Raw genomic sequence first — 27673 nt, 5'->3', positions numbered from 1 at the left:
AAAAAATTTAGACTTTATATCTTTTATGTCTGAATCTACAAAGAAATGTATGGTATTACTAGATCACTTTCAGTGTGACCACTAATTTTCTTTTTTTGAGATTTTCTTATATGGTTTTATTAATGTGACTAAAAAAATACAAGAAAAATGGCTTTATTGACACTCCAGAAAGTAAATACTTGCTATTATTAAAATATAAATGAAAATATTTAAAGAAATCTAAAGTCTCAGACTTAAAGATAGATAACACTTTCTTCAGAACATGTGACTTCAATTGGTCAATGACACACACTGCTGCCTCCTCATTATGTCCTAAAGAAGCAGCTAATGCTGGACTAGCAAGTTAGTTCAGTTAAAATTCATTGTTAAGAGGCCAGTGTTACAGGTTTGATCTTATGTGGGTGTTATTTTGTTCTCTGGCTATGCATGTAACATTGGCAAATTGGCTTGCAAGTTTATGATTTTAGTTACTTGGATGTTTTAAGTAAGAGTGTGAAAGGTTTTTGAGAGAAGTTATAAATTGCCTTCCTTTGAAACATTCAGTTACCTTCACCTTAAAAAATACTGTTTCTTAGAGGATGATTTCAGTTGTATTTAAAAATATAAGCTGTTTATGAACATTACTGTGATTTGAAAAGTAAGTCAAATATTAGCTTCTCTGGGATATATTGGGCAGCATTGTGTGTGTGTATTTTACATACATGCATACATATACACACATTTTACATGTGTGTATGTGTTTGTATGAGAGAGAACATTAAAATAATGACATGTGCAGAGTCCTAAAGAATTTCATTAGGATGTTTAAAGACAACTAACAGTAGACCTAAAAGATTTCAACATGAGTAAATGTATAGTTTGCACAGTAGATGCTTTTTTTTTAAAGTTATGTATAAACTGAGCTTTGCAATATCATAATTTAAATGTACTAGAGAAATACCACTATTTCAAGATGGTATGAAATGGCATTGGTGACTCTGGACTATAAGTAATTTTTATGGTTCGAAAGAGTTTTGAAATGTATTTTTCTTGGCTGTTGGCAAACTTCTCTAGTTATCTAATGTGCTATATTCTTGACATGGACAGATCACCTATAATATTGAACTAGTATTGCTTTCTTTTTATTCACTCTGTGCGTTAGCTTCTTTCAGTAAGGCTAATTAGAACCAGTTATCTTGTAAGATTTGATGATGTGTGTAATTCTTTTTATAGCGAATGCAACTAACTAGCAAATTATTTTGCTTACTATCTGAAAAGCTGTTAGATTTTAAGATTGCATTCTTAAAATATGCAACATACCATATGAAACATTTTAGCTCTGCATTACAGATGTCACCCTAAATTTTCAAATGCTACTTATCATTTTTAACCTATTATCATTCATTTTTAAATATTACATATGAATGTATTTACTAAATAAGGTTAAAATGATCAGACTTTTAAAACTGCAGTGTTGGCTTTTAGTTATTTTGAAGACTAGATGTTACATTATAGTGGAATTTGATATTGAAAAGGGAATAGTTCTACAAATATTGAATTAGAAAGTAAACCAGAAATCCGTTTCTTCCTGGCTGTTGTTCCCTCTCATCTCCCGCTTCACCACTGAGGTTTTTAAAAGGCCAATTCTCTTTTCCTTGTTCCCCTTTCTCCCATTTTATTTCTTAATTACTACTGGTTCTGCCCACAATACCTCCTCCCTGACAGCAAGGCCATTGCAGCCTCCTGATTTCCATATTCAGTGAACAAGTTTTAGCATTTCTCCTTCTCGGCTTTTCTGAAACCGTTGATACTGCTGATCGTTCATTCATTCCTCTCTTAAAATTCTGTTCTCTTTTGGCTTCTGGTCAGACCATTCTTTCCTGGTCTTCTCGTATTGTTTCTTCTCAGCATTTCTGTGGCCTCCTCTTCCTCTCAGGAGGAATGAAAAGTGTAAGATTTAATAGTTTGGGACTTCCCTGGTGGCGCAGTGGTTAAGAATCTGCCTGCCAAGGCAGGGGACACAGGTTCGAGCCCTGGTCCGGGAAGATCCCACATGCGGCGGAGCAACGAAGCCCGTGCGCCACAACTATGGAGCCTGCACTCTACAGCCCGTGAGCCACAACTACAGAGCCCATGTGCCACAACTACTAAAGCCTGCATGCCTAGATCCTGTGCTCCACAACAAGAAAAGACACCACAATGAGAAGCCCGTGCACCGCAAGGATGAGTAGCACCTGCTGGCCACAACTAGAGAAAGCCTGCGGGCAGCAACAAAGACCCAACACAGCCAAAAAAAAAAGATTTAACAGTTTGGTTGATATTCCTTTTTAGATACAACTAACCAGAAGTTGTACATGTACAGGAGTTCATGTTGTCTTTTAAAAAATTAATTTCATTCAATATATTGGATTAGGAAAGAATTTTTTTCTATGCCTATTCTTTACTCTTAATTTGACATGAAAATTTGCATTTGCTTTTTCTTCAAGTAGTCTCAATTAAGGATGCATAGACTATCTGAATTGCAATAACATTGTTAAGGAAATTTATATTAGGTCTTTAAATAAAATTTAATATATTCCTAAAGAGGAATCTGTCATATCATCTAATTGTTAAGGATGATTAAACTATTTTTTATTTTATAACTGTACAGTGTCTGTTTCTGTTAGCACAGAGCACTTATAATATTGTCAATCACTTTTCAGTGTGAAAATGTATCTTTTTTTTTCCCATTCAAAGCCTTAAGTATTAAAATGCTTTTCTGAGGTTTTTCTTCAGATGTAGAACTTTAAAGTACCATTAGCCAAGAACAGGGACTTCTACTTCATATATAAGAGTTCTCGAAATGGTTTTGTACATATGAGGCTCTTCTCTTGGCCACAAAATTTCTATTTACCTTGACTTAAATTAATAACAAGACATGCTTTATGAACAGGCATTCTAGAATCTGCCAGAAGACTTTTCAAACCAAAAATAAGGACGTATTTCCTAAGGAGTGTGAGCTCAATAAATCAGGTGACTGGAGTTGGGAAGGGATAGTGCTGAACCTATTTGTAAACTCTGGGTTTCTGAATGTTAATTTTAAGCTTCCTTTTTAAAAGGCCAGTGTTTGTAGAGCTTATCCTGTCAGCAATACCCTGTGCCAATTGTCAGGTCATGTTTAACGTGTGGAGATACATTAATCGGCCATAGCTAGCACTGTAAGAGGCCGGGATAAATAGAGGGCTCAAGCAGATGAAGAGGGATTAACTGTGTGGATTGAGCAAACTCTTCCATCACTGAACCAGTGATTTTACAAAGGATTAGCTGCTGCTTTTACAAATATTGATTACTGATTTGCTACTCAGAATGGAGATGACGTACTTGTGCAGTTGCTGTGTGGCGTGCTATGTGAAGTGAACATCATTCATATTAATGGATTTGTCATAGGCATTATAGAAATGGACAGATTTATTATAGCAGTTGCTAGAACTGTTATGGTTAAGGTGGTGTCAGCATATCTATTAAAACTTCAGGATTTTGGAAGTTTATAGTATAGCCATAAAATTTATTTCCCAGGTGGAAGTTGGAATACCAGTTATAGCCTGGCACAATTATTTTTGCGCATATTTTTACATGAACCAGTTTGAAAGCATTTAAATTGACATAGAACAAAAAATGCATTGTTAGTTTTGTAATGTCAAAAACTTTAGATTTATTTCGTTTTGAAAAAATTTATCATAAATGCTTGTTTTCCAACCAAGAACATGTCTTATCTGTGTGGACTTCTAAAAATTCATCAGTATTTTTCCCAGAATATGGTTTATCTTGAAGCCTTTTGTTGTTTCTATAATCAGGTGGAGAATTTTAGAAACTATAGAAATATCTGGATAATTAAAAATCAATGACTATTTTGTTTCCCTTAAGTGACTTTTTAGAACACTAAAAAATCAGTAGTAAAAAATTAGAATTATCTATAGCAGAGAAAATAGCTTCCTGTAATCTTTTTAAGAAATTGGTTTTCTTTCTTACAAATGTTTTTATTATGTCACAGTAGGAAGGCATTTCAAAGAGCTGAATTGTATCCTGAAGGATAAGCTGGATGCTTTCTAGGCAGTGAGGGTGGAGAGTGGTGGTAAAGTGAGAAAAGGTGAGGAGAAACACGTTCCAGACAGAGTGAACACTTGTGTGGATACATGAGACTTGGCCTATTTGAAAATAGCCAGGTATGTGAACATTCTTAAGGTTATATCTTCATATTAGTTGAGGGGATTGTTTTCAAGTTGTACACTTGTATTGATTAAACTAAATCTTCTAGATCAGTGGTTGAAGTTTTTCTGGCTATGATTTAATATAAATTGACTTAATTTAAATTACTTAAAAACCTGTAGACTGTCTTTTTTGTTTTTCATTTAAGAATTCTATTATGTAAAATTTGAAACATAATACATGCTTATAACAAAGAAAAAATTGTTTTTCCCACCTAAAAAAACTCCCTAGCAGTAAGACTGGTTAACCGTACTGAATGTGTCCTTACGGACTTTTCCCCCCTCAATTGTACAAATGTGTCTGTGCTAGAATAAATATGGAATCAGACTTTTTAAATTAAAAAATGGGATATCACTATACATATTATTTTACAACTTATGTTTTTCACCTGAGTATGATGAACATCATTAGTACTACATTAGTACATATCTTTCCACATTACTACACATAGATCTACATATGCATATTTAAATAATATACATTATTTAAAATGGTTTTATAATATCCCCATTGCTGGACATTTTCCGTTTTTCTGCTGTCGCAAGTAGTGTTTCAGTGACTGTTGTGGCACACACCATTGTGAACCTGTGCTTTATTTTTTGTAGGATGGATTCTTAAGAGCTGAATTCTTAGAGTATTGTCAGATCCTACCATAGAGCCATAGGAAGTTACATTCCCCAAAGCAGTTTACGAGAGAACCATCTCTTCCCACCTTCCCTGCTATTTGATGTCATTAATCTTTTTAGTTGTTGCCAGTCTTATAAGTTAAAAAGTAGTATCCTGTTTTAGTTTGTTATTTTTTGTTTTTAGTGAGGTTTGTTTGTTTATTCAGCAAACTTTAATGAGTACTTACTGTGTCCCAGGCACTAATCTAGGCACTGGAGAGACACAGTGGATAAGACAATGTAAGTCTCTGAGCTCATGGAACTTACATTCTAGTGAAGGTAAGGACAGCTGGGGAAAGACAATAAATCAGTAAACATGCATCTTTTCTCATGTTTATTGGCCTTTGTATTTATTTTGTGAATTGCCTGGTTCATATTTTTGACCTGTTTTTCTATTAAACTGTTATCTCTTTGTTACTGATTTGCAGGACTTCATTGTCTGTTGTGACATCCATGCAAATATTTTTCCCATTCACCCCTTGAAAAAGTCATCCTTTGATAAATTAATGATTGTACTAATTCTTATCCATGTATGGATTTCAGGTCAGGTAATATCATACCTGACTTCTTTGGCTGATAAGAGATCATTGGACCGAGTGTCAAATTTCCATAATTTTCCATCCTCTGAGTGACTTTTAAGAGTTATTTCTTTTCTCTAATTTAATGTATTTTGGTAATTTTTAAGAGTAAATTAGAACTTTGAGTCTTGCATGAGACTTGAGGCTATCCAGATGAAGGGAACTTAATCGAATTAATCTAGTTACTAACTATAATTTTATGCTTAGGGAGATAGATATTATATATATAAATTTTTTTCAGTGAGAATATACATCATGATCTATTCAGATATGATTTAATTACAGACTGAATTTGTAGAAAAACATGTAATGGAATATCTTATCATAAGAGCTCACCATATCTGGATTTATTTTGAATAAGTTGTTTGATCATTTATTCATATGGAGTTTGAGTAGGATGTATATCCTTTAGATTTTAAGTCTTTACCACGTTTTTAAGAGGTCACTGTGTATTTCAGACATTCATGAGCCAACTACAGATTCAGAGTTCAGACTGTTTTACGGCCTTAAACTCCCCTGAAGTAACTGCCAGCCCCTTACATGTCAATGAGCGACCACAGCCGAACTTACCTTGGTGGGATGCTCATGTGTGGCTAAAAAGCACTGTTTGTCACATAAAGTTGCATCCGTTGTTGCATGTTGCTGACAAACATTTTATTCCATTAAATATTCGATGGGCTTGTGTTTTGAAGTTTTAATTTTGAGTTTTAATTTGAATCAAAAACTTTAGTAGTGAAATTGTTCTGGTAGTGACAACTCTTAATAAGGAGAAAAGGAAGCCATGGACAATTGGGCTGTGTCAGGTCTGTGAACCCAGGGCTGAGACAGTCCACACAGTGAACAGATTCCTGGATTGCCTTATGATGTGTAACTCATAGTAAATATCAGTTTTAATATTTGGTAGTTGATTTTTTTATATCATGGATACTAATTTTTGAACAACATGCTAGAATCACATGGTTAAAAATGGGCACTTTTAATACTATATGTTCAGTCCCAATTTACTTTTTTTCCTTTGCACTGTAATTCTTACTTTATGTTGGTTGTTATAAAGTTTGGAACTGAATTAGAGTGTTATTAACTGTGAAAGTGGGTATTAAGATGGAAAGAAATACCAGAAGGATGTTCTCTTTGCTCCTCAGTTGTGATAGCCCTTTCCTGCTACCTTGCTATTTAAACACTCCTGTGTTTCCTGTCACTTTCCTCTTCCCGTGGTCTTCATCAGTGGGAGACTGCACGGGCAGTGGTTAACATATATTAAATTTTTTTGTTTTGTTTTTGTTTTTTTTTTTTTGGTGGTACGCGGGTCTCTCACTGTTGTGGCCTCTCCCGTTGCGGAGCACAGGCTCCGGGCGCGCAGGCTCAGCGGCCATGGCTCACGGGCCCAGCCGCTCCGCAGCATGTGGGATCTTCCCGGACCGGGGCACGAACCCGTGTCCCCTGCATCGACAGGCGGACTCTCAACCACTGCACCACCAGGGAAGCCCTATATATTAAATTTTTATAAAATTATTTTAATGACTCAAAAGTTAGGTACTCTATAAATAAAAATCCCTCATGATCATTTATATGTCTGGCATTTTCCTTCTGTTTTCAGTTGTGACTGCAGAAGTGTATTTTATCTACTTATTGATGTTCTTTTGATTTTCTATTAAATATTATCTTTAGAGCATATTTTACAAATCCTATAAACAAGTGTTAAATGAGGTTTTAAAATATACCACCAAGAACAATATTGTGTACTTCAATATTGTACTTCTACATTTTAAATAAGTATCCTTCGTTATTTTGATGCACACTCAAGTTTGAGAATCACTGTCATGATTCCTTACTCAAAGTCTAGTAGAAAAGACAAACTTGTGAACACATTATTTTAGCCTAATACTGTAGGTACCAGGTGAATGTCTCTCTCCTGAGCCAGTCCCACATATGGCTGTTAATAGTACTCTGAAGCTGAGGACCAGAAAAAGAATTATGCGTGTGGTATGCTTTTATTTTCAGGTACTAGAGAAAAAAACTGCTACACATTAACCGTTCTAATATTGAAGTTTTAATTTGTATTCTGTAGTAATTTACTCAGTTACATAAATAACAATGCTGTCTAATTCTTTTAGTCACCTAGGTGTATATAAAATTACCAGTTCATACTGAAGAGTAGACTCAGAGCTTTTATTATTATTCTCAGTAACATGTTCTGTGGATGTTTTATTTATGTGTAGTAGGCATGTGCTTAAACTTTTTGCAAGCTAGAATTATTCTGGCACTGAGTTAGAACTTTAAGGGCAACTGATGATTTGTTTCTGTGTTAAGGTGATCTTCATCTAGGCCCTGCAAAGCTATTAAACTTTGTAAATTTATAAATAAGAGTATGTATCAACATTACCCCCAGCTTGGCTGCTTGTTAAGGGATATGGCTCTTAAGCAATAACAAAAAAGAGCTGTGTTAGTTTCTTGCAGGGATCATATCTTCTGCCTGGGATTCAATGTTTACCGAAAGTTTGATCAAAACAAATAGTATTTTGGAAGGATTGTCTGAAAAATGTGCAGGGTGTCTATTCCTATAGGCATTCTATGATTTTATCCTTAAGTTTAACGGAGCTGTTTGGGAGTTGTATACTTGGGCTACCTGGTTTTGTACTCTGTAGAACCGCTTTTACTGAATCTTATTTTGGCATTATGCTGTTGACTCAATCTGAGTGATGGTATACAAAGCAGCCCTGTGAAACTTTTATTGTACTTACAGTAAAAATGTTATTCAGGATATCGAGAATCCATGGGAGAAATTTCTTTCTCATTTCAGTGCTAGGAACCAAGAATAGTTGCCGTTTGTTCCTCCCTGAGCCATGATCTGTATTTATCTTAATGGGCAGTGAATCACATGATTTATTATTTCTTGCTTCATGTTGGTTGTTATAAAGCTTGTAACTGAATTTTTGGCCCACTTCTGTTAAGTGGTGGCTTTGTCGTTCCAACTTGTTTTGTGTTCTACACTCACTCCTAGTTTTGTCTTAATTTTTTACTTACGTATATATTTTTTTAATCTGAAATAGTCATTTATAGAAAAGTTGAAAGAAGTGTACAAAGAATTCCCATTATACCCTTTACTCAGATTCCCTTAATATTAACATTTTCCTGTACAGGTATCTGCTTTCTCTCTATATATATACACACAAATTTCTCCTATTTGCTTTTGATTTCTTTACCAAACGTGTCTGTACAAATGCCTGTGAAATGCTTTTTGGGAGGAATAAAGCAGTGTATTACTAAATTAATAATAATAGTAGGTAAGGATGTGTTAATTCTATACCTATGTTGAAAAAAGAGACCTATAGAAAAACCTGTTTCAGATGGAAGGAAGATAAATTGTGTGTGTGTGTCTGTGTCTGTTTGTGTGTCTGAGTGAGAGAGACACACACACAGAGGGAGAAAAAGAGAGAAAGGAGAGACAGACAGCACGCATGCATTTTAAGAGGATCCTTGTAACACTTTGAATGGCAGAAGAGGGGAAATGCCAAAGGCTTTTTGATTTAAATAAAAATTAGGGCATTGTCTTCTTAAATAGAAACAGATAATAAATACTAAAGCATGAAGAACTGTTTGGGAATGTATTTGATTTAGTAATTAAGTAATCAGAGTAGGACTCTAAGCAGAGAGTCTTAATTCAGAAATGTTTATTTTTATGAAGTTAATCAAAATAATTTAAGATTTGATAGTTTTCATACTAAATATTTTTCATTTATTTTAACTACCCCTCAATAATAAGATTCTTTTGGGAGATGGGAATAGAGTGACAATTGTTTATGTACCTGTTCTTTCATCAAGGCAAAACCAAAAATATACACTTTATTATATTATACAATATAGAAGACATTCTAACTGTGGATTCCTATTTCAGATACTTAGATATGATCTTATGTTATTAATGGCTCTAAACTTTTTGTACACAGAATAGGAAAAATAATTGAACAAAAATGAACTTAAAGAATATTATAAAAATGTTATTTATGTTCTAAAAATAATTGTAAAAATTTATAGCTTAAACCTTAAAACATAAATCAGTTACAAAAATATAAAATAAAAGATTGCTCTCTGGCCTATGTGAAAGTAAAACATAGTTGAATGGAAGGGGAGCTAAAGAATTCAGTCTAAATTGTATTCATTTCTTATTTAATGCAGTTTGCTAGAGGAATCTGCATACAAAAAAAGCCTTCTGAGGGCTTTCCTGGTGGCGCAGTGGTTGAGAGTCTGCCTGCGATGCAGGGGACGCGGGTTCGTGCCCCGGTCCGGGAAGATCCCACATGCTGCGGAGCGGCTGGGCCCGTGAGCCATGACCGCTGAGCCTGCGCGTCTGGAGCCTGTGCTCCGCAACGGGAGAGGCCACAACAGTGAGAGGCCCGCGTGCCGCAAAAAAAAAAGAAGTCCACATCCTAATCCTTGGAACCTGTGAATATGTTGTTACATGGCACAGGGGAATTAAGCTTACAGGTGGAGTAAGGTTGCTAATCAGCTGACCTTAAAATAAGGAGATTATCTAGGTGGGCCTGATGTAAATACAAGAATCTTTAGATGGGAAGAAGGAGGCAAAATAATTGGAACCAGGGAGAAAGCATTGTGACAAAGACTCAAATGGCCATTCCTGGCTTTGAAGATGGAAGGGTGCCAATAGACAGTGAAATAGGTCAGCCTCTGGAGACTGGAAAGGGAAGGATATAGAGTCTCCCCTACAGGCTCCAGAAGGAACACGGTCCTGCTGACACCTTGTTTTTAGCCCAGTGAGACACTTTCTCAACTTTTGACCTCCAGAACGTAAGATAATAAATTTGTGTTGTTTTAAGCCACTAAAAAAAAGAAAAAAGATCTAGTCAGCTACAAAGTAGCTGAGATGTAACTCTATATCGGAGATGAAATTTGATTTAAATTCTTTCTGTGAAATCTAATGATAAATTATTAAAAAGTAGCTTTTACCAAAATATAAAAGTGTAAAGATGCCCTATATTATAAATATATGAAATAGAAGTCTTGTTTGTAGAGTGAAACTACTCATATTAAACCTTATTTTAAAATGACTGATTCAGTATATTGATATGTTTTCATCCCTGTAAATAATTGAAGGAGTCTTACAGGGGTTTCCACAAATTGGTATATCTGGAATTTTTAGATAAGAGCATTTTTTTAATTCTATAAGGAATAATTTTAAGGTATTAATAAAGTGATACCTCGTGGTCTATCACTGGACCAAAATCAGAAATCTGAAAGGGATTATTTTTTACATCTAATTTGTGAGCTAAGGACAGTGGTCCTATATCTAAAAAAACAATCTTCAGATATGTCATTAGATAGTTCAAATCCTGGTCATACACTTAAGAGTACTCTCAAGTAAAAGAAGCAGTTTTAAGTGAATGAGGATAATGTAACTTTATGGATAACATAATGCACACATACTTTCAGTCTATGGCTTTTTGACTATAATTTTAGTGGATATTGGTGAACCCACGTGATTTTAGATTTCTCTTAATTCTGATTCTTAATTATTCTATTATTGCCATTTGAATTTTACATATTTTGATAGATTTCCATGAAAATTAGTATCAGCCACAATTACATATGTATTTATATTTTTGATATAAAATAGCTTTTGATCGGACTCTGAACAGGCACTTGATATATCTTTTGGATCATATTCATGAAGCATTTCCTGCAAGTATATGCTATAATATTAAGAAATATTGTCTTCTGGGCTTCCCTGGTGGCACAGTGGTTGAGAGTCCGCCTGCCGATGTAGGGGACGCGGGTTCGTGCCCCGGTCTCGGAAGATCCCACATGCCGCGGAGCGGCTGGGCCCGTGAGCCATGGCCGCTGGGCCTGCGCGTCCGGAGTCTGTGCTCCGCAACGGGAGAGGCCACAACAGTGAGAGGCTGGCGTACCGCAAAAAAAAAAAAAGAGTTATTGTCTTCTTTGGTTTCAGATAGACCTATTGAAGACTCTCATGAGGCTATTGGAATTTCCATATCAAGAAGCAGAGTTAATAAAGGCAAATGTGAATTACCCTAATAGTTATTCAGTTTTTGCTGGGTAGCTTTCAGAATGACTTGCCACTTTACAGAGTGGGTAGAGAGACTAGAAGGTAGCAAACCTGTGAGTTGCAACCTCTATTTTTGTCCCTGGTGTCATCACATGGACCTTATCAGTCTTTAAAGCCGGTACCCAAGGCTTAACCACCCCTGGGGATTCTATGGTCCTACTAATTGGAAGTTGTCCATCTTTGTGTCTAAGCATAATATGAGCCTTTTTTTAAAAAAAGAAAGTATCATGATAGCCTTAGAGATTACCAGTACTTGTATGTTCATTGGTTAATCCTTTCTGAAGAGAGTAATAGTGGTAAGTGAGAAAATAGGCTCTGTAAAAGGACTATGCTAAAGAAACATAAGTAGTAATCTTTTAGTTACTGTAGTTTTTATTTTCTTAAAGGTTATTATTGTTTGATGTGTCCTTTGCATACAAATTTTTTTTTTTTGCCACTAAAAAAGCTGGTAAAAAGATTTGAGATTCCAAATTTTCCATGTGGATTGGGAGAGTTATTAGACTATAAAAAATAATTTATATATATATATTTCAAAGATATTCCAGGCCAAGATTCTAGCTAGAAATTAAACCTTTGAAATGACATAAAACAATCCTATGCTACATTTAAAGGAAGTTATCCATTGCTCTATGAAAATTATGTTGTGAACAGTTTCCACATTTGATACTTTTAAAAGTTGAATCCATCTTGAACCTTGGCCATTTGTTACTGAAAGTGCAAGAAAAATGTCAGTGTGGATATATCTCATGGAATCTTAGAATGGGGGTGGAGGGCTTAGAGATAATCTAATTTCATTTTTCCATATTTTAGGTGTGAAGAAACTGATACACAGAAAGGCTTAGTGACCTGCTGAAGGTCACAAATTTGCAGAACTGGGATTTCATTACAGACCTCTTAACCTATTCCATGTATCTTAAAGTCAGTATTAACGTAAAACTAAGCTTTTAGTTATCTGCTATACCACAAAACCATTTTACTTAATATTTGTATCCAAGTTGAGTTTAGGTTTCTCTCTCTTTTAGGGAATAGTCTTTATGTTTTGTTTTGCAGGTATACTAGTGAATTTTTGCACTCTAAAACCTTTTAGATTAATTTAAAAAACTGTCAGCAACTCTGTGTCTTTGTATCTATTATATATTTTATAGAAATAGGGAACATGTCATCTAAGTTTGTGTGTGCAAATGTGAAGTAAAGTGTAATTAAATTGCACCTGTAGAATAATGAGTTCCGAGTCAGTAATACCTCTGGGAACAAAGCTCGTTTATAGACAGTTTCCTGAAGTTAAATACCCAATGTACTCTTCAGCTGGAAATGTGTGTAAGATACACATCATCTGGAAAGATACAGGAAACATAACAGAAAGCATTTTTCTACCTTTATACAAAACTATAATGCATGAAATATTGACACTTGAAAATATACTTCAATTCTAATGAAGTATAAAATTCTAATGAATTTTTCTTAGGAAAAATGAGTTTGAACTGGAGCAGTTAACCTAGCCAATAAAGTAGGTGTTCTGTAGGAGTTGTTCCACCTGTAGATGTATTTCTGGTGTATCTGTGGGGAGGAAGGTGATCTCCGCGTCTTACTCTTCCGCCATTTCCCCTCGTCCCCCCTAGCCAATAAAGTAACCATTGAGTTGATCAGGGTAGGAGAGAGTATTGCCAGCATGAAATGAGAAACTAAAATGATTACTCTTCTTGGAAAATTGAAGGCTAATATGTGTTTTGAATATAAAGCAATCGTTAAGTGGGTAAATACTGTAAAAAAAAAAAAAAGAGTGTATTTATCAAATTCAGGAATGCCAGACAAGGCATTTTAAAACATTGATCACATATAAGTTTAGAAACGATAAAAGAAAGCACTGTCTCCCCACAAGAGTTGGCCAATTTATGGAACTCAGTATCCCAGCTATCAGATGAAAACAAAGAATTTAAAAAGATAAACTCATGGATGTTTTATTCATGTGAATTGAGAGGGAGAAAAGATATGGTTGAGGGACTTGTCCTTAACTTTTTGCAGTTCAAGGAAAACAGTCATATCATGTGGTAACAGGCAGAATATTTGACTGACTAGACCAAGATCCTGATTCAGGGTGAAAATTCTTATGAGCAAAAGCAATCTTTTTTATATGTATCTCCTTTCTTTTCCAATATTAGGGAAAAGGAATCATCAGCTGTGTGAAGGTGGAGGGAAACTTATTGCAAATTTAATGTTCATGTTGAAAACTATGCAAATGCCAAGTAATGAAGGAAAAAGCCAGTAAAAGATGAGACTCAGAAACCTAGTAGGATTTTGTACAAATTCTAGATTGAACAACCATAAAACCGTGACCATATTAATATAGTGAAGCTCATAGTATTATAATAATTTTAATGCTAAAATAGTAAAAATGATGCTTTAGGTTTCATAGAAATTGAGCATTTAAATTGGTCACCACCAAGTTGCACATCAAAAAATAAGGATAATGAAAAACAGATGTCTATTTTGAAAAGGTCTCTGAATCACTCACATCCCTTGACACCTGTTGAGAGTCCCACATTAAGAGCCAAGTAGGTAGAAAGGAAACTGAATAAAAAGTTAATTCCAGAACTCAGTAGTTAAAACTTGCACAGATTTTTAAAAAATCTTCACTTTTAAGTTGCACTTTGGAAGTGATGCCTCACTCTAAGTCTTAGAAAAATAAATGCGTTTAAAGAGGTGTCAGACTGGGTGGGATACAGTTAATATGGGTTTGTGTGTGTGGCAGGGGAGGAGTGGATTAGAAGACATGTCAATGTTGGAGAAGGCTCAGGAATATGGCATTGAGACACCCAATGCTGGATAAAATTGTGAATTAAACAAAGTTTATTTCTTTAGATTATTTTAAGAAAAGAGGTACAAAAAAGAAAGGATGATAGGACCTCTTTCTCCCCTCAATTCTAATTCTTTCTTCCCCCAACTCTTAACTCTCTCTCTTCCCTACCCTAACTTCCTCTTTTACTCAAGGGGTTTCCATGATGTTCTAGGCCTTTTCTTCTAACTAAAGCATTCTGTGATCTGGACCTATTTTTCCACCTTTCCCTGTCTTGCATATAGGAATGAAACTGCATACCTTGTTAATGCCAAGATTGGTTTTATACCCAACCGACTTAACATCTGAAATAAGCCTAAGTGATAGATACTTCTTGCCTAAGACAGTTTATATTTTTCTCTGAAGTTGAAATAATTATTTTTCATTTTGAAATAATTATTTTTAATATTTAAAACATTTTTAAAGATAAAACTTATTTCTTAAATACGTTGGATATATTTAAACATTCTAGTATTTTTTACCCTAGATTCAAGGGAAAAAGTTAAAACAATAGATTAATAAAATTGCTAAAATTGGGTAATACCTTACTTAGGTTTTAGGTAATTTGTTTTTTATCTTCATACTTTGGAACTCTTCTCCATTTTTCAGATTCTAGACTCCATTCTTTTAGCTTGCTGGTGGACTATGTCCATTATATACACAATTTGATTTTAAGGCAAAAGTTTCCAGATACAGTTTAGAATTCTTGAGTTATCTTTTAAAAACAGTTGTCTTGTGAATAAAATACCTACCTAACTATAAGAAATTTGGACTCCACTACTTCCTTTCTCCTACTGAGTTAATAGGAATATAGTAGGCATGTGACACTTGTTTATTTGAATTTTCTGTGACCTTGTTACCATTTTGTATACTTCGGATTCCCAAATGTCCAGTTGGAAGAAGACCCATTCCTTGTCTGCTCTTGTAGGATGTTAGTTTTAATGTCTAATATTGATCTTCTTTAGAAAAGTAGGACTATTATATAAGAAATACATGCTCATTTTATAAAAAGAAGACTAGTCTATTCAGTATGTGTTTATTTCCTCAGGGTAGTGAACATTTGTGGCCACTTAAGGAAGCCATGTATCAGTAACCGTCTGCAGTATAAATAAGCTGTCCTGGATTATAGGTTAATTTTTCTCCTCTGAGTTAGGATATAATTTCTTCATCAACCACTTTCATGTAACCAAAAGGAAATCTTTGAGCTGCTTTTAAAATAACTACAATGCTTAACTCATGCAGTTACCAAATCATACATTTTTCCATTTTTCTGATTAAAATTCCCTAAGCAACATTAGTCTTACATTTACATTGGCATCCATTCATTTGAATTAATATTTAGTTATACTAAATATAATAATATTTAATTATAATTAATAAAAGCCAACATTTACTGAATGCCTACTATGTGCCAGAGGATTAAGGCTCAGTGCTAAACTTATTTTTGGGACAAGGGTGTGAATTTTGATAGTGAAACAGAGCTGATAATATAATTGTGAATTTGTTGGAATGTTGTAAATAGTGAGATAATATAATTGTGTTTGGCAAATGTTCAGCAGCTCTTTGTTGATGCCTTCCGGATAGGTTTATATTAGCCTTACCTTTCTTTTCTTCATGTATTATTATACCTGCATTTGTAGTCTTAATTCTTTGAATCAGTGTGAATATTCTTAAATGGTGACATACTATTGATCATTGTAGGCATCATAGTGGTATGAGGTCTAAATGATGTGAGAGTTCATGTTTTTTAAAGATAATTTACTACTTTTTTATATCTTGTTACAAATTTTCAATTTCTATCAAGAAGTATTGTTTATATGTTTATGGTGTTATATAAGTCAAATGGTTCTTCTAAGAACTTAAAATCTGAAGTATCTAAAGGAATTACTATTAATACACTTTTAAAAAAAAATTCACATGTATATTAAACAAATCCTAGATGTTGGACAAATAGCAAAAGAGGTTTAGAAAAACGAAATTTCAGTCTGAAAATTTGCCTTTTTTCCCTCTAGGAATCAAATAAAAGATTTTATATTAGAAACATGAATTTAGAATTCAGAATAAGTGTTGCTTGTGACATCAGATTTTATTGATTTATCAGGTAGAAATTTAATCAACATTTTTCTTAAAGCAAAAGCTTCAGGTTATGTATATATTCACCTTTGTAAATTCTAATTCCTTTCCTGCTCCTCCTCTTCCACTTCTCCCCCTCCTTTTTTTTTTTCTTTTGACCAGTAACTTTTTAAAGTTGAAAACTATGCTAGAGGTACCCATTTCTCTTCAGAATATAAAGTTTCTTCTTAATATTTAGAGGATTTATTTTATATGTAAAGAACATTCATTATGCATCAATGGATATGAGAGGGTCATGGGACTTCTTCTCAAGGAGCCTTATCTAGTCAAATAGAGGTAATTAATGCCTCCCCATGCCCAATTACATCAGACCTGAAGACTGAAAAGTTGCCTCTTCCTTGTGTAGTTTAATTTCATCCAGAATGGACAGTGCTTAAGAGTTTGTTTCCATCATCTGAAAGATACAAAATTATTTATAGGATGTTTGCAGTGAATCTTCTTATTTTTACCACTGTGGACAAACCACTTGGACATTTTTTCATGACATACAACAATCATGTTATAGTATTTAATTAATATGTTTGCTTTCTCATTCTGAAATGTCATCCAAATGATGCTTTTCACAAAGAAATTTTGTGTAGTTCACTTAAGAACTCTACGTGCCAGTTATATAAAAGACTGAGCACAAGCATACTTCCACAGAAACTAAACTATGGTATTGCTTAGTTGAAGAAGTAAATACTTTGTTTTCAGGAATCTTATTTAGAAAGAAAACTTTCCCAAATGGTTTTATAATGAAATTTTATTAGCTAAAATTTCATATTTCTATGTGATACGCTATTTCTATGGTTATTTTTTGTCAGTGTAACCTAGTTTAATTTAAAAAGTGCTGTTAATCATTGTTTTTCTTTTCTTTTAAAAAAACAAATCAAACTACAGTCACCCTCTTTAATTTAGTGGTTAACTAGGACTTGTTCACATAGATGAGATTTCTTTATGTGATTTTTATTTTATGTACAAAAAATTTATACTATATAACTTCTACCTTCAGTGGATCAAGTGGATACATTGATTGAACAACTATTCAAACATTTACACTGGCTTTCCCTAAAATTTTATATGTATTTCAAAATTAGTCCCCATTTTAAATATATTTTAATGATATTGTTTTGTGTTTACTGAGCAAAATTGATCCACCATGGAACTGAAATTAGTGCTTTAATTTGAAGCTTTATTTCTTAAGGAAAAATAACTATGATTTTATAACTACTGGATATTTTTAAAAAACCCAGTTGGTAATTCTGTGATGAATTTGTATATAATAAACTTCCTATCAAAATACTTTTTATCATAAACTATATGAAAACTATTTCTGTTGGTGTATTCCATAGAAACTTTCATTAGATTTGTTATTTTCACTTGGAGTTCTAGTAAAATGCTGAGGCAACTGTAGTATATTTCTAATGAAGTCTGTAAAAATATTGAACTCTGAAATTATTGAGCAACCTACCATCCATGATCATGAATATATGATTTCTAATTGACTTAGCTTTCGGCTTAATCTATAAATTTTTGTAAGTATCTAATATTTGTTTATGATAGTTCTATCAGATCTATCTACCTAGTTTTAGACTCTCAAATGCCCTAGAAAACCCTAAAGCATACTCATTCACAAGATTTCTCTGTTAGTATAACCAAGAAGAGAGAATATTTGCTATGTACTCAAATTATAGCATTTGATTTGGGGGAAAAATCATTTTATGTTTTACTAGGTACAAATAGGGATAGGCATTCTTATGTAGGCAAGAATTAATATGCATCAAAATTCTTGAAGAGTTAATCCAATGTAAAGAAGCTTATATGATTTATTTGATATTCCTAACTTCTCTTTCAGGGGTTTATTGCACTTATTTACAACAGTTTCCTAGTCCATTCATTATAGAATGTAGGTCGAAAAATATTGCCCTTTAGAGTTCATTCTGTTACATAATATTACTGTGTATTTGGGAACATAATATATTAAGATATAACGATACAGAACATTATTTTGCTCTTGAGATTCACAGGAGAAGAGGGACTAATCTATGGAATGGATCTGAAACAAAGCTAATAGACTTGGATTTAATTAATTTGGGTAATTAAAAGTATACTGAATCTATGAGATCTGATACTTGATTTTTCTAAAATGGATTGCTCACTGCTTTTTCCCCTTTACTTTCCGTAGGGAACCAGTTCCCTCCAGTTGCAGCACAGGACCTTCCTTTTGTGTTAAAGGCTGGTTACCTTGAAAAACGCAGAAAAGGTAAATCATATGATTCTAATGAAAAACCTAAAAATCTAAGACTCTAAGAAAACCTGATGATATTATCCAAACCACAAAATACAGCTTTTAGCTCTAAATAATTTTTAATAACAAAATAAAACATTTGGTCAGGTTTTTTGTTGTCAACCTTGGTTATTTGTAGATGATTTTAAAGCTGTTTCCTGCCTCTTGGAGGAGAGCTGTTGGCCATGACTGTATTCTCAAGGATGGGATTTCTCACACTTATCCCACCCAGCTGAGCAGTGGGTTATCTGTACCTGACCTGGCATACTCCATGTTTGCTACGGTTCAGATCAAGCTTAGCATATTGTCTGCCATTTTCTGTTAATCATTCAGTGTTCCTTTCCGTTGGCTAAGATAATTGGGAGTTGACCATATGGTCTCACTCTTTCAACCCCAATATATAATGAATATGAAATACGGAGGTGGTGTTATGATACGGGAAATGAAAAGCGGAAAGTCTCTTCATTACCATTCTGCTTATCTCTCAGGTAGTCCCTTTGGGCCTTCCTATTTATATTCCATTTGCTTTTCTTAGCTTTCTTAGCTGAATTTTAAAGCTGAAAGAGATAATAGAAATCTAGGTCAACCCCTCCTCCCTCTTTTTTATGACAGATGAGAAAATGAGACCCTGATGAATCAATTATCTTAAGGCTTTATAGTCAAATACCTTTCTGACTGTTTCCTGTCAGGAAAGTTTGTTAGCCATGTAGTTGATCCCATAAATGTAGCAGTCCCATCTCTGCTGTAGTGTATTCCTTTTTTTTTTTTAACATCTTTATTGGAGTATAATTGCTTTACAATGGTGTGTTCGTTTCTGCTTTGTAACAAAGTGAATCAGTTATACATATACATATATCCCCATATCTCTTCCCTCTTGCGTCTCCCTCCCTCCCACCCTCCATATCCCACCCCTCTAGGTGGTCACAAAGCACTGAACTGATCTCCCTGTGCTATGCGCTGCTTCCCACTAGCTATCTATTTTACATTTGGTATTGTATATATGTCCATGCCACTCTCTCACTTTGTCCCAGCTTACCCTTCCCCCTCCCCGTATCCTCAAGTCCATTCTCTAGTAGGTCTGCGTCTTTATTTCCGTCTTGCCCCTAGGTTCTTCATGACCTTTTTTTTTTTTTTTTTTAGATTCCATATATATGTGTTAGCACACGGTATTTGTTTTTCTCTTTCAGACTTACTTCACTCTGTATGACAGACTCTAGGTCCATCCACCTCACTACAAATAACTCAATTTCGTTTCTTTTTATGGCTGAGTAATATTTCATTGTATATATGTGCCACATCTTTATCCATTCATCTGTCAATGGACACTTAGGTTGCTTCCATGTCCTGGCTATTGTAAATAGAGCTGCAATGAACATTGTGGTACATGACTCTTTTTGAATGATGGTTTTCTCAGGGTATCTGCCCAGTATTGGGATTGCTGGGTCGTATAGTAGTTCTAAATTTAGTTTTTTACGGAACCTCCATATTGTTCTCCATAGTGGCTGTATCAATTTACATTCCTAGTGTATTCCTTTTCGCTTTGTTTTGTTTTTTGTTTGTCTCTTGGAAAAGAAGATACAAATTATTTAGTCATAGAATTTTACAGCTAAAAGGAGCCTTAGAAATCATATTAACTAACTTTTCCTTTTTCAATAAGGGAATTGCATTATATTTATAAAGGTAATATATATTATCTAAACTGTTCTTTTTCCCTCTTTATTGTAGATCACAGCTTTCTGGGATTTGAATGGCAGAAACGGTGGTGTGCTCTCAGTAAAACAGTGTTCTATTATTATGGAAGTGATAAAGGTAGTATTGGCCTTCAGTTATATCAGCATGAGGGTTTGGGGGGGGGCATTTTACTCCACCCCCATACCTTTTGGGTGCAGAATAAGCTGAAGACAAATGGAGAAAGAATAACTAAAAATTTTAATATTATAGCCTAAGGGTAATTAATAATTCTGTTATTTGACAAATGCTCCAAATTCCAGAATGCCCTAAAAGTTAACACAATTGTGTTTTATTGAATTAGGAAAGAGAAAAATAACTTTCATCAGTGTGGCCTTTTACCTCAGGAATTATTGATATTTATCATCCAGGCGGTAGTTGTAGAGTTTCTTTAGGGTTGTGGGAGTTTTGCAGGGAGGAGAGGATGTTTTTTCCTTCAAATATTTTAAAAGAAAAATTTAGATAAAATGAAACGTGTGCAACACCTTTCTCAGCTTCCTTTATGGATTTAAATAACAGCAAACATCTATCAATGTTACTGTTCTAAGCACCTTAGCTGTCTAAGCAGTTTAGCTATATTAACTTGGTTAGCTACAGCTTTGGGAGGTAGGTACCATCATTAGTCCCACTTATTTTACTGTTTGGAAAACTGAGGACAGGGAGGTTAAGTCACTTGTTCAAGGTCACAGAGCTGGTAATGGCAGTTTGGGTATTTAAACTGAGGCATAATGGTTAGAGTCCATGCTCTTAACCACTATTATCACTATGTTAATTTAGAAACAGTTACATTTTGTAACTTCACTTGCTAATTAATAACTTACTCATAGTTCACATAATTTTAAGTTCATTGTTTGAACAAATAAAGCCATAAAATACTGAAATTTAAAGAATATAAGCTTTCTTAGTTTTGCTTTTATCTAGGAAAAGTGGGTCAGAAATTGAATTTTATAAAATAAGGGTTGTATATAAATAGCTGACATTCATTTCCAGAAAGGACACTTAAGGAGAAAAAAAGATGTAAAAGTCCAATATCACTGAATATAAACTTTCCCATGAAGTTGTTTCTTATCAGTGTTGTTTGGAAGTTTATATTTCATTTGACATTATTTGCAGTTTTTAGGGTTTTCTTCCTTATTATAAAATCAGGCAGATATGATTATTGTATTTCAGATAAATTTTAAATACATGCATGATGCTAGAAGTTGGTCTCACCTTTTGGTTAATGGGATTATCAAGTTGAGAATTAACTTAGTGGCGAGTTTGCATTCTGTCACTAATTTACAATATGTTCGTAAGTAGAAATGGAGTCAGTGAAGTGTAAACTATAAACAGCTATCAACAGGTAGCCTTCTTTCTTCTGCTAAGGCTTAAGTAGGTGATTTTATCAGAAAATTTAGAGTCCAAGTTCAATTATGATTATCATAGGTCATAAACATGTGTTACTATTATAGAAATAAAATTTTGTACCGTATTGTGAATTGAGATCAAGATTTTGCTTTTTCATAAAGAAATGTCTTCTATTTCATAAGACCAGGGGAGGGAGGTTTAAAATCCTTGTGACTTTGGTTCAGTTAGTCTTCTCATTTCTAATTTCTTTAAAAATCAATGAATACGTATGTCTGTTTCCTTCACTCCTAGTCCTACCTGGTATATACCAACAGTTAGGTCAAAGATTAGCAAGAGTTTTCCCAAAATCTAGGGAATGTTTATATTTATTTCAAAGGCTAATAAATAAATTCTAGTTATTTGGGGGAGATACTAGTTAAATTCCCATTTCTATTCTTACTTGATGAGGCCTTGTGGTAATAACATTCTTTGTAATTTGTATTTTAAGTACTTTGTGATCCATTTAGCGACTCTACCACCACAGCTTTTAAAAAGTTACTATTCTCGCATTCCCTTTTTACGTGGATCTTTGAGGAGCTGGTTTATATTTTCTTAAACTCTTCCCTATCTGTCACTATGAAGCCTCCTGTTTCCATTGAGATTTCAGATCTGTTTTTAGTGGTTCTTTGGAATTCTTGGCCAGTTCTGCTTTTAGGGACTTGGGGGGGAAAAATCTATATTTGGACAGTTTTTAACTGCTTGTTTGGCATGATTTTAATTTCCTTCCTTTGTGTCCTTTTCTTTCCAAGAAAATGTACATGTCACATGAAATTTTTTTCTTTTGTGAAATCAGATAGCTGATTTGTACATTGTATACTGTATATGTGAACCACTTTACCTAAACTTTGGAAAGAGCTATTTAGATATATGAGAACTATAATCCTCCAACTAAGTAGGATTTAGATAAATGGATTGTAGAGGCACAGAGGAGTTGATACCACTTACTAGGTTAAATTGTACTTTGTTGCTGTTTGACAGATACATAGTTCACATTTTCTAACTTACAGTATGTGCCAAAACACATTTTGACCCATCAAGATAATAATGGCTTAGAAAGAGGAGTTCCAGCCTGTAGGGTAAATAATACTCTTACCTTTGTACCCCTAAATATTATCTGTATTTATTATTCATGGCCATTTGGGGACTTTAAGTTTTATACACACACACACACACACACACACACACACACACACCCATATATCTTAACAAAACATACTTTATCACTTTCTGAAATCACATCCTTCCTTTCATCTGTTTCCTCTTCATTTGAATCTCATTGTCATGAATCTCATTTATCAAACTTGTTGGGTCCTAGATGCTCAGACTGCCATTAAGGTAGTCCTTCACTCACTGATTTATTCATTTTTTAATTTGGTAAACATTTATTGGGCACTTGATAGATCCTGAGCATGGGGGATCCAAAGATAATCCTGCCTTACAGGTACTCTCAGTTGGAGTTGTGTGGGTATCAGTAAGAGAAGAGAGGAAGTCATGGGATCACTCGGGGCTGGGCAGGTAAATTCAATGCGGTACAATAAGTGATTTAAATAAAATATCTTTGGATCACAAAGGGGGGGGTGGGTAATTTCCTGAGGGAGTTAAAGAATACTTCCTAGTGGAGAGGACCCTTCATTGGGCCTTAAAAAATGAGGAGTTTGTTGGATGAAAAAGGGTAAAATGGGCATTCCAGGCAGCAGAATGGCAAAGATTCGAGTTTTGAAAGGCCTTGGATGAGATCAGAATTGGAATCAAGGCAGAGCATACAGTGAATGAGGGGAGGGTGTATAAAAGGCTAAAACAGTGGGTTAGGATCAGGTTGACAAGAGCCTTATGAGAATAAGGTCCTTGCTAACTATTTTATCTTGAATATGGCTTTTAAGCATAGGGCTCTATGACCAGAATTGGTTTTTAGGAAGTAATTGTGATAATATTGTGGGGCATGGATTGGAATGGTTAGAAACTGGGTCAGCAGGATCATTTAGGGGGACACTGAACTAGTCTACACAAGAGAGGTTATCACAGGAAGCTGAGAGGCACATGGAGGATTTAGTCAGGCCCCTCCGGCTACAAAGCCATGTTCTTTCCACAACTTGGAAGTTAGCAGCCCTTCCAACACACCTGTAAATGATGGCCCATTTAGGAACCTGTTCCAAACTCATGTTTTCAGCGTTTTTTTTTGTTGTTGTTGTTGTTGTTGTTTTTTTGCGGTACGCGGGCCTCTCACTGTTATGGCCTCTCCCGTTGCGGAGCACAGGCTCCGGATGCGCAGGCTCAGCGGCCATGGCTCACGGACCTAGCCGCTCCGCGACATATAGGATCTTCCCGGACCGGGGCAAGAACCCGTGTCCCCTGCATTGGCAGGCGGACTCTCAACCACTGCGCCACCTGAGGGAAGCCCTCAGGGTTTTTTTTTTCTGTTTAACCTCCATATGATCTTGAATCAGCATTATGAAACTTATCTCCTCCCACTTTTAAGGGGGGAGTAGTTTGTAGTATCTCTTCCACTTAAGGAGTTTTGCTGCCCCTACCCCAAGTCCCCAATTAAAGAAAATTCTAGTGCCATCTAGTATGTGGCAGCTGCAAGTAGCCTTGGTCCTACCAAGAGTCATTCTAAATGTATATCAAAAGTTATTTATTATATCATGTGGTTGTAACTTTTTCATTGTAGTATAGTACCTTTTCAATGTATAATAAAAGTCAGTAGAAAATTGGGCTTAATACAGATAATTTAAACTAACAAAACTTTTACATTGGCAGGGAAGTAAAATTTTTTATTGAAATTGACCTCTCTGCTCTCTCACTTCCCTCATTATTTCACCACTGATAGGAAAAATAGGACATAGCTGTTCAGTGTGGATGACAATTATAAAGTATTTTGATGTTGAAATAGCATCATAGTTCTCTTTTAATATTTAAAATTATTGTTAAAGTGACAGTGTTTGTATAATTAGAAGTTCTGTTGTTTTATAACAACAACTTTAGTTACAGCCATAAAAGCTTACCTTTTTTCCTGGTTCATTTGATAGAGGCAAATTCCTGGGTCATGGCATCAGCATTTTATAATTATATCATGAATATATACAAAATATGTAAATTAAATCTGATATTTGTGTAAAGAAGGATAAAGAAGGATATTTGTGTAAAGAAGGATAATATCTTTGTTATTCCTTAAGAAATAGAAATAAGTTTGACATGATAGAAATGAAATAATTCTGTTATGCAAATACTAACTTTAAACTCTATCAAAATGAATGTTAAATAAAAGACCTTTATTACCCTGTAGCAGTACAGAGAAGTTAAAATGTACATCTGATACTTAGAAGGACTTCATCAACATGGGGAAATATTCATGTACAAACTAAGTCCTATTTAAAGTCTCATGATGATGAGTCCTGTTGGTTTGCAATAAACCAGGACACAGTTTGATTTAAAATATATCTATACATCTGTATATAGATTGAAGAGATGTGTGTGTGTGTATACACAGATAGATTGAAAGTAATATCTTTTTAATAGATCTGCACTGCTGTAAGTACACAGATATATAGATGTTACTGTACCTATCTGTGTGTAATAGATACAGCAACATCTGTAGCAGTAAATATTCTTTGAAAATCTATGTGCCGGGTATTATTAGTGCTAAGTGGTATCACACACTGGCTCAGAGGAGTGGGCACAGAGGACCCATGAAACAGTATGATATGCAGGAGCCGGCTCACTGGGGCAGTAGGTGAGTGAGGGCTGGTGAGACTGGAAGAGGAGGAGCCAAGCTGGTAAATTCCCTGGTCAGGAGTTTGGCCTTTTTTGTCTAAGGGGCAGTTAATGTTTCTAAGCATTGCAGGTAAGTAGATGGCATGACAAACTTTGGATGTTGGAAAGATCACGTTGACAGCTGTCAGAAGAAGGTAAGACTGGAGGCAAGATGTGTTTTGAAACTGAGAGTGGCTGGGAATCCAGAGAGTTGTTTAGCACCTTAAGTGCTTGAAGGAGCCGCAGGTTATGTTTTTAGCCATTCTCACGTTGCATGACGTTGCATGGGTCGCAGCAGTGTCATTAATTCTGTAATTATTGTAGGAGGCCCTAAGAGGATAACATGTATAGGATATTAAGATATTCTCTGTATAATGTTTATCTTTTTTAAAAAATTTATTTATTTTATTTATGTATTTTTTGACTGCCTTGGGTCTTTGTTGCTGCGTGCGGGCTTCTCTAGTTGCGCCGAGCGGGGGCTGCTCTTAGTTGCGGTGCGCAGGCATCTCATTGCAGTGGCTTCTCTTGTTGTGCAGCATAGGCTCTAGGCACGCAGGGCTCAGTAGTTGTGGCTCGCGGGCTCTAGAGCGCAGGCTTAGTAGTTGTGGTGCACAGGCTTAGTTGCTCCGCGGCATGTGGGATCTTCCTGGACCAGGGCTCAAACCCGTGTCCCCTGCATTGGCAGGCAGATTCTTAACCATTGTGCCACCAGGGAAGCCCCTGTATAATGTTTATCTTAACAATAGCTCTATATATAGTCTAATAGACCATATCATAATTATTATCTGAATTTTAGTTGTGGAGGAAAACAGTGGGTATAGCCAAAAAAACTAGAAACGTGGTTTTAAATTCCAGTCTACGAGAAATTTAATTTCTTGTAATTTATTTATTCTCCATTCACAGCTACCTCATACTACACTGTTTTTTAAATCAAGTTTATTCCTATGGTTGAAAGTGTGTGGCGGTATACAAAAACCACTTGGTTCTTACGCTTGCAGTGTACTTTTTTTTTTTTTTGGCTGCTGTGTTTTGCACGATCTTAGTTCCCTGACCAGGGATTGAACCCAGGCTTTTGACAGTGAAAGTGTGGAGTCTTAACCACTGGACCACCAGGGAATTCCCACTTGCAGTGTACTTTTATTTTAAAGGAAAAAAAAAAAAGGTTTTATAAATACCTAAAATTTCCTGCCACCAGACCGTATGAGCGAAACTTTTAATTCTAACTAAAGTGCTTCCCTTTGGACCCATACATATTGCCTATGTTTGTTATTCAGAGCCCTTTGGGGCCCTTAAGTAATAAATATATATGACATACAGTATTTTTCACTTAAAATAGTAATAATTTGATATTTCCTTATGGTATAACTTGGAACACTGGAAGTATATTTCAAGTGACAGAATTAGCATTGGCAGCTGTATTTCTGTGAGCTATATAAACAAGGAAAACGTTCATGTGTCTTTAACTAAGGGCTTAGAACAACTTACTAATCAGTTGGATAAAGTTTAGTGGGAGGTTTAGTATTAACGGGCATGTTTCCCTCTTTCTTACTAGTGAGCATTAATACTTATGGAAATAGCATGAGTTATTCACTAAGAGGGAAAGCCCTTTTTAAATATAAGAAGCAGATATTATCAAAAATTTCTGAACACATTTCATATCTTTCTGTTTGCTAGTCATGTGTACCAAATTAGCATTATTGGTATAAACAACAGAAACCAACTTTGTTTATGCAGGAAAGGAAATTATTGGGAGAATATCAACTCTCAGACAGAGTTGATGGGAAGGCTAAACAACCAGGCTTGGAAAAGCAGTCAAGGACTAAGGGAGGTGAGGTGGCTGGAACTTCAGCCCAATCCACACCTCCAGGGACAGTCTGACTGGGACACACTGGCGGCCCTGCCAAGCCAGGACTCGTGATGTTGCCTTTGTGCACTGCCACCAATCAGTGAATGCCACTGCTAACAGAAGTGGATTCTGAGCTCACCCCTGATTCTTTTGTTATTCAGTTCAGATTTAGGTCCCAGGCT

General features: G+C 34.9%; 1 protein-coding gene across 2 annotated transcripts in view; it reads left to right on the top strand.

Moving 5' to 3' along the window:
- Positions 1-27673, top strand: part of SKAP2 (src kinase associated phosphoprotein 2) — a 173546-nt gene that overhangs the window by 82974 nt on the left and 62899 nt on the right. For both annotated transcript variants that reach the window (XM_082846107.1, XM_082846106.1), the window contains exons 5-6: positions 18680-18757; positions 20507-20590. In XM_082846107.1, the coding sequence (XP_082702233.1) occupies positions 18680-18757; positions 20507-20590 (162 nt within the window). The remainder of the gene's footprint in view (positions 1-18679; positions 18758-20506; positions 20591-27673) is intronic.

This window comes from Leucopleurus acutus (genome assembly GCF_964270905.1).
Source record: "Leucopleurus acutus genome assembly, chromosome: 9".
NCBI lineage: Eukaryota > Metazoa > Chordata > Mammalia > Artiodactyla > Delphinidae > Leucopleurus > Leucopleurus acutus.
This window is presented reverse-complemented; position numbering and strand designations above follow the sequence as displayed.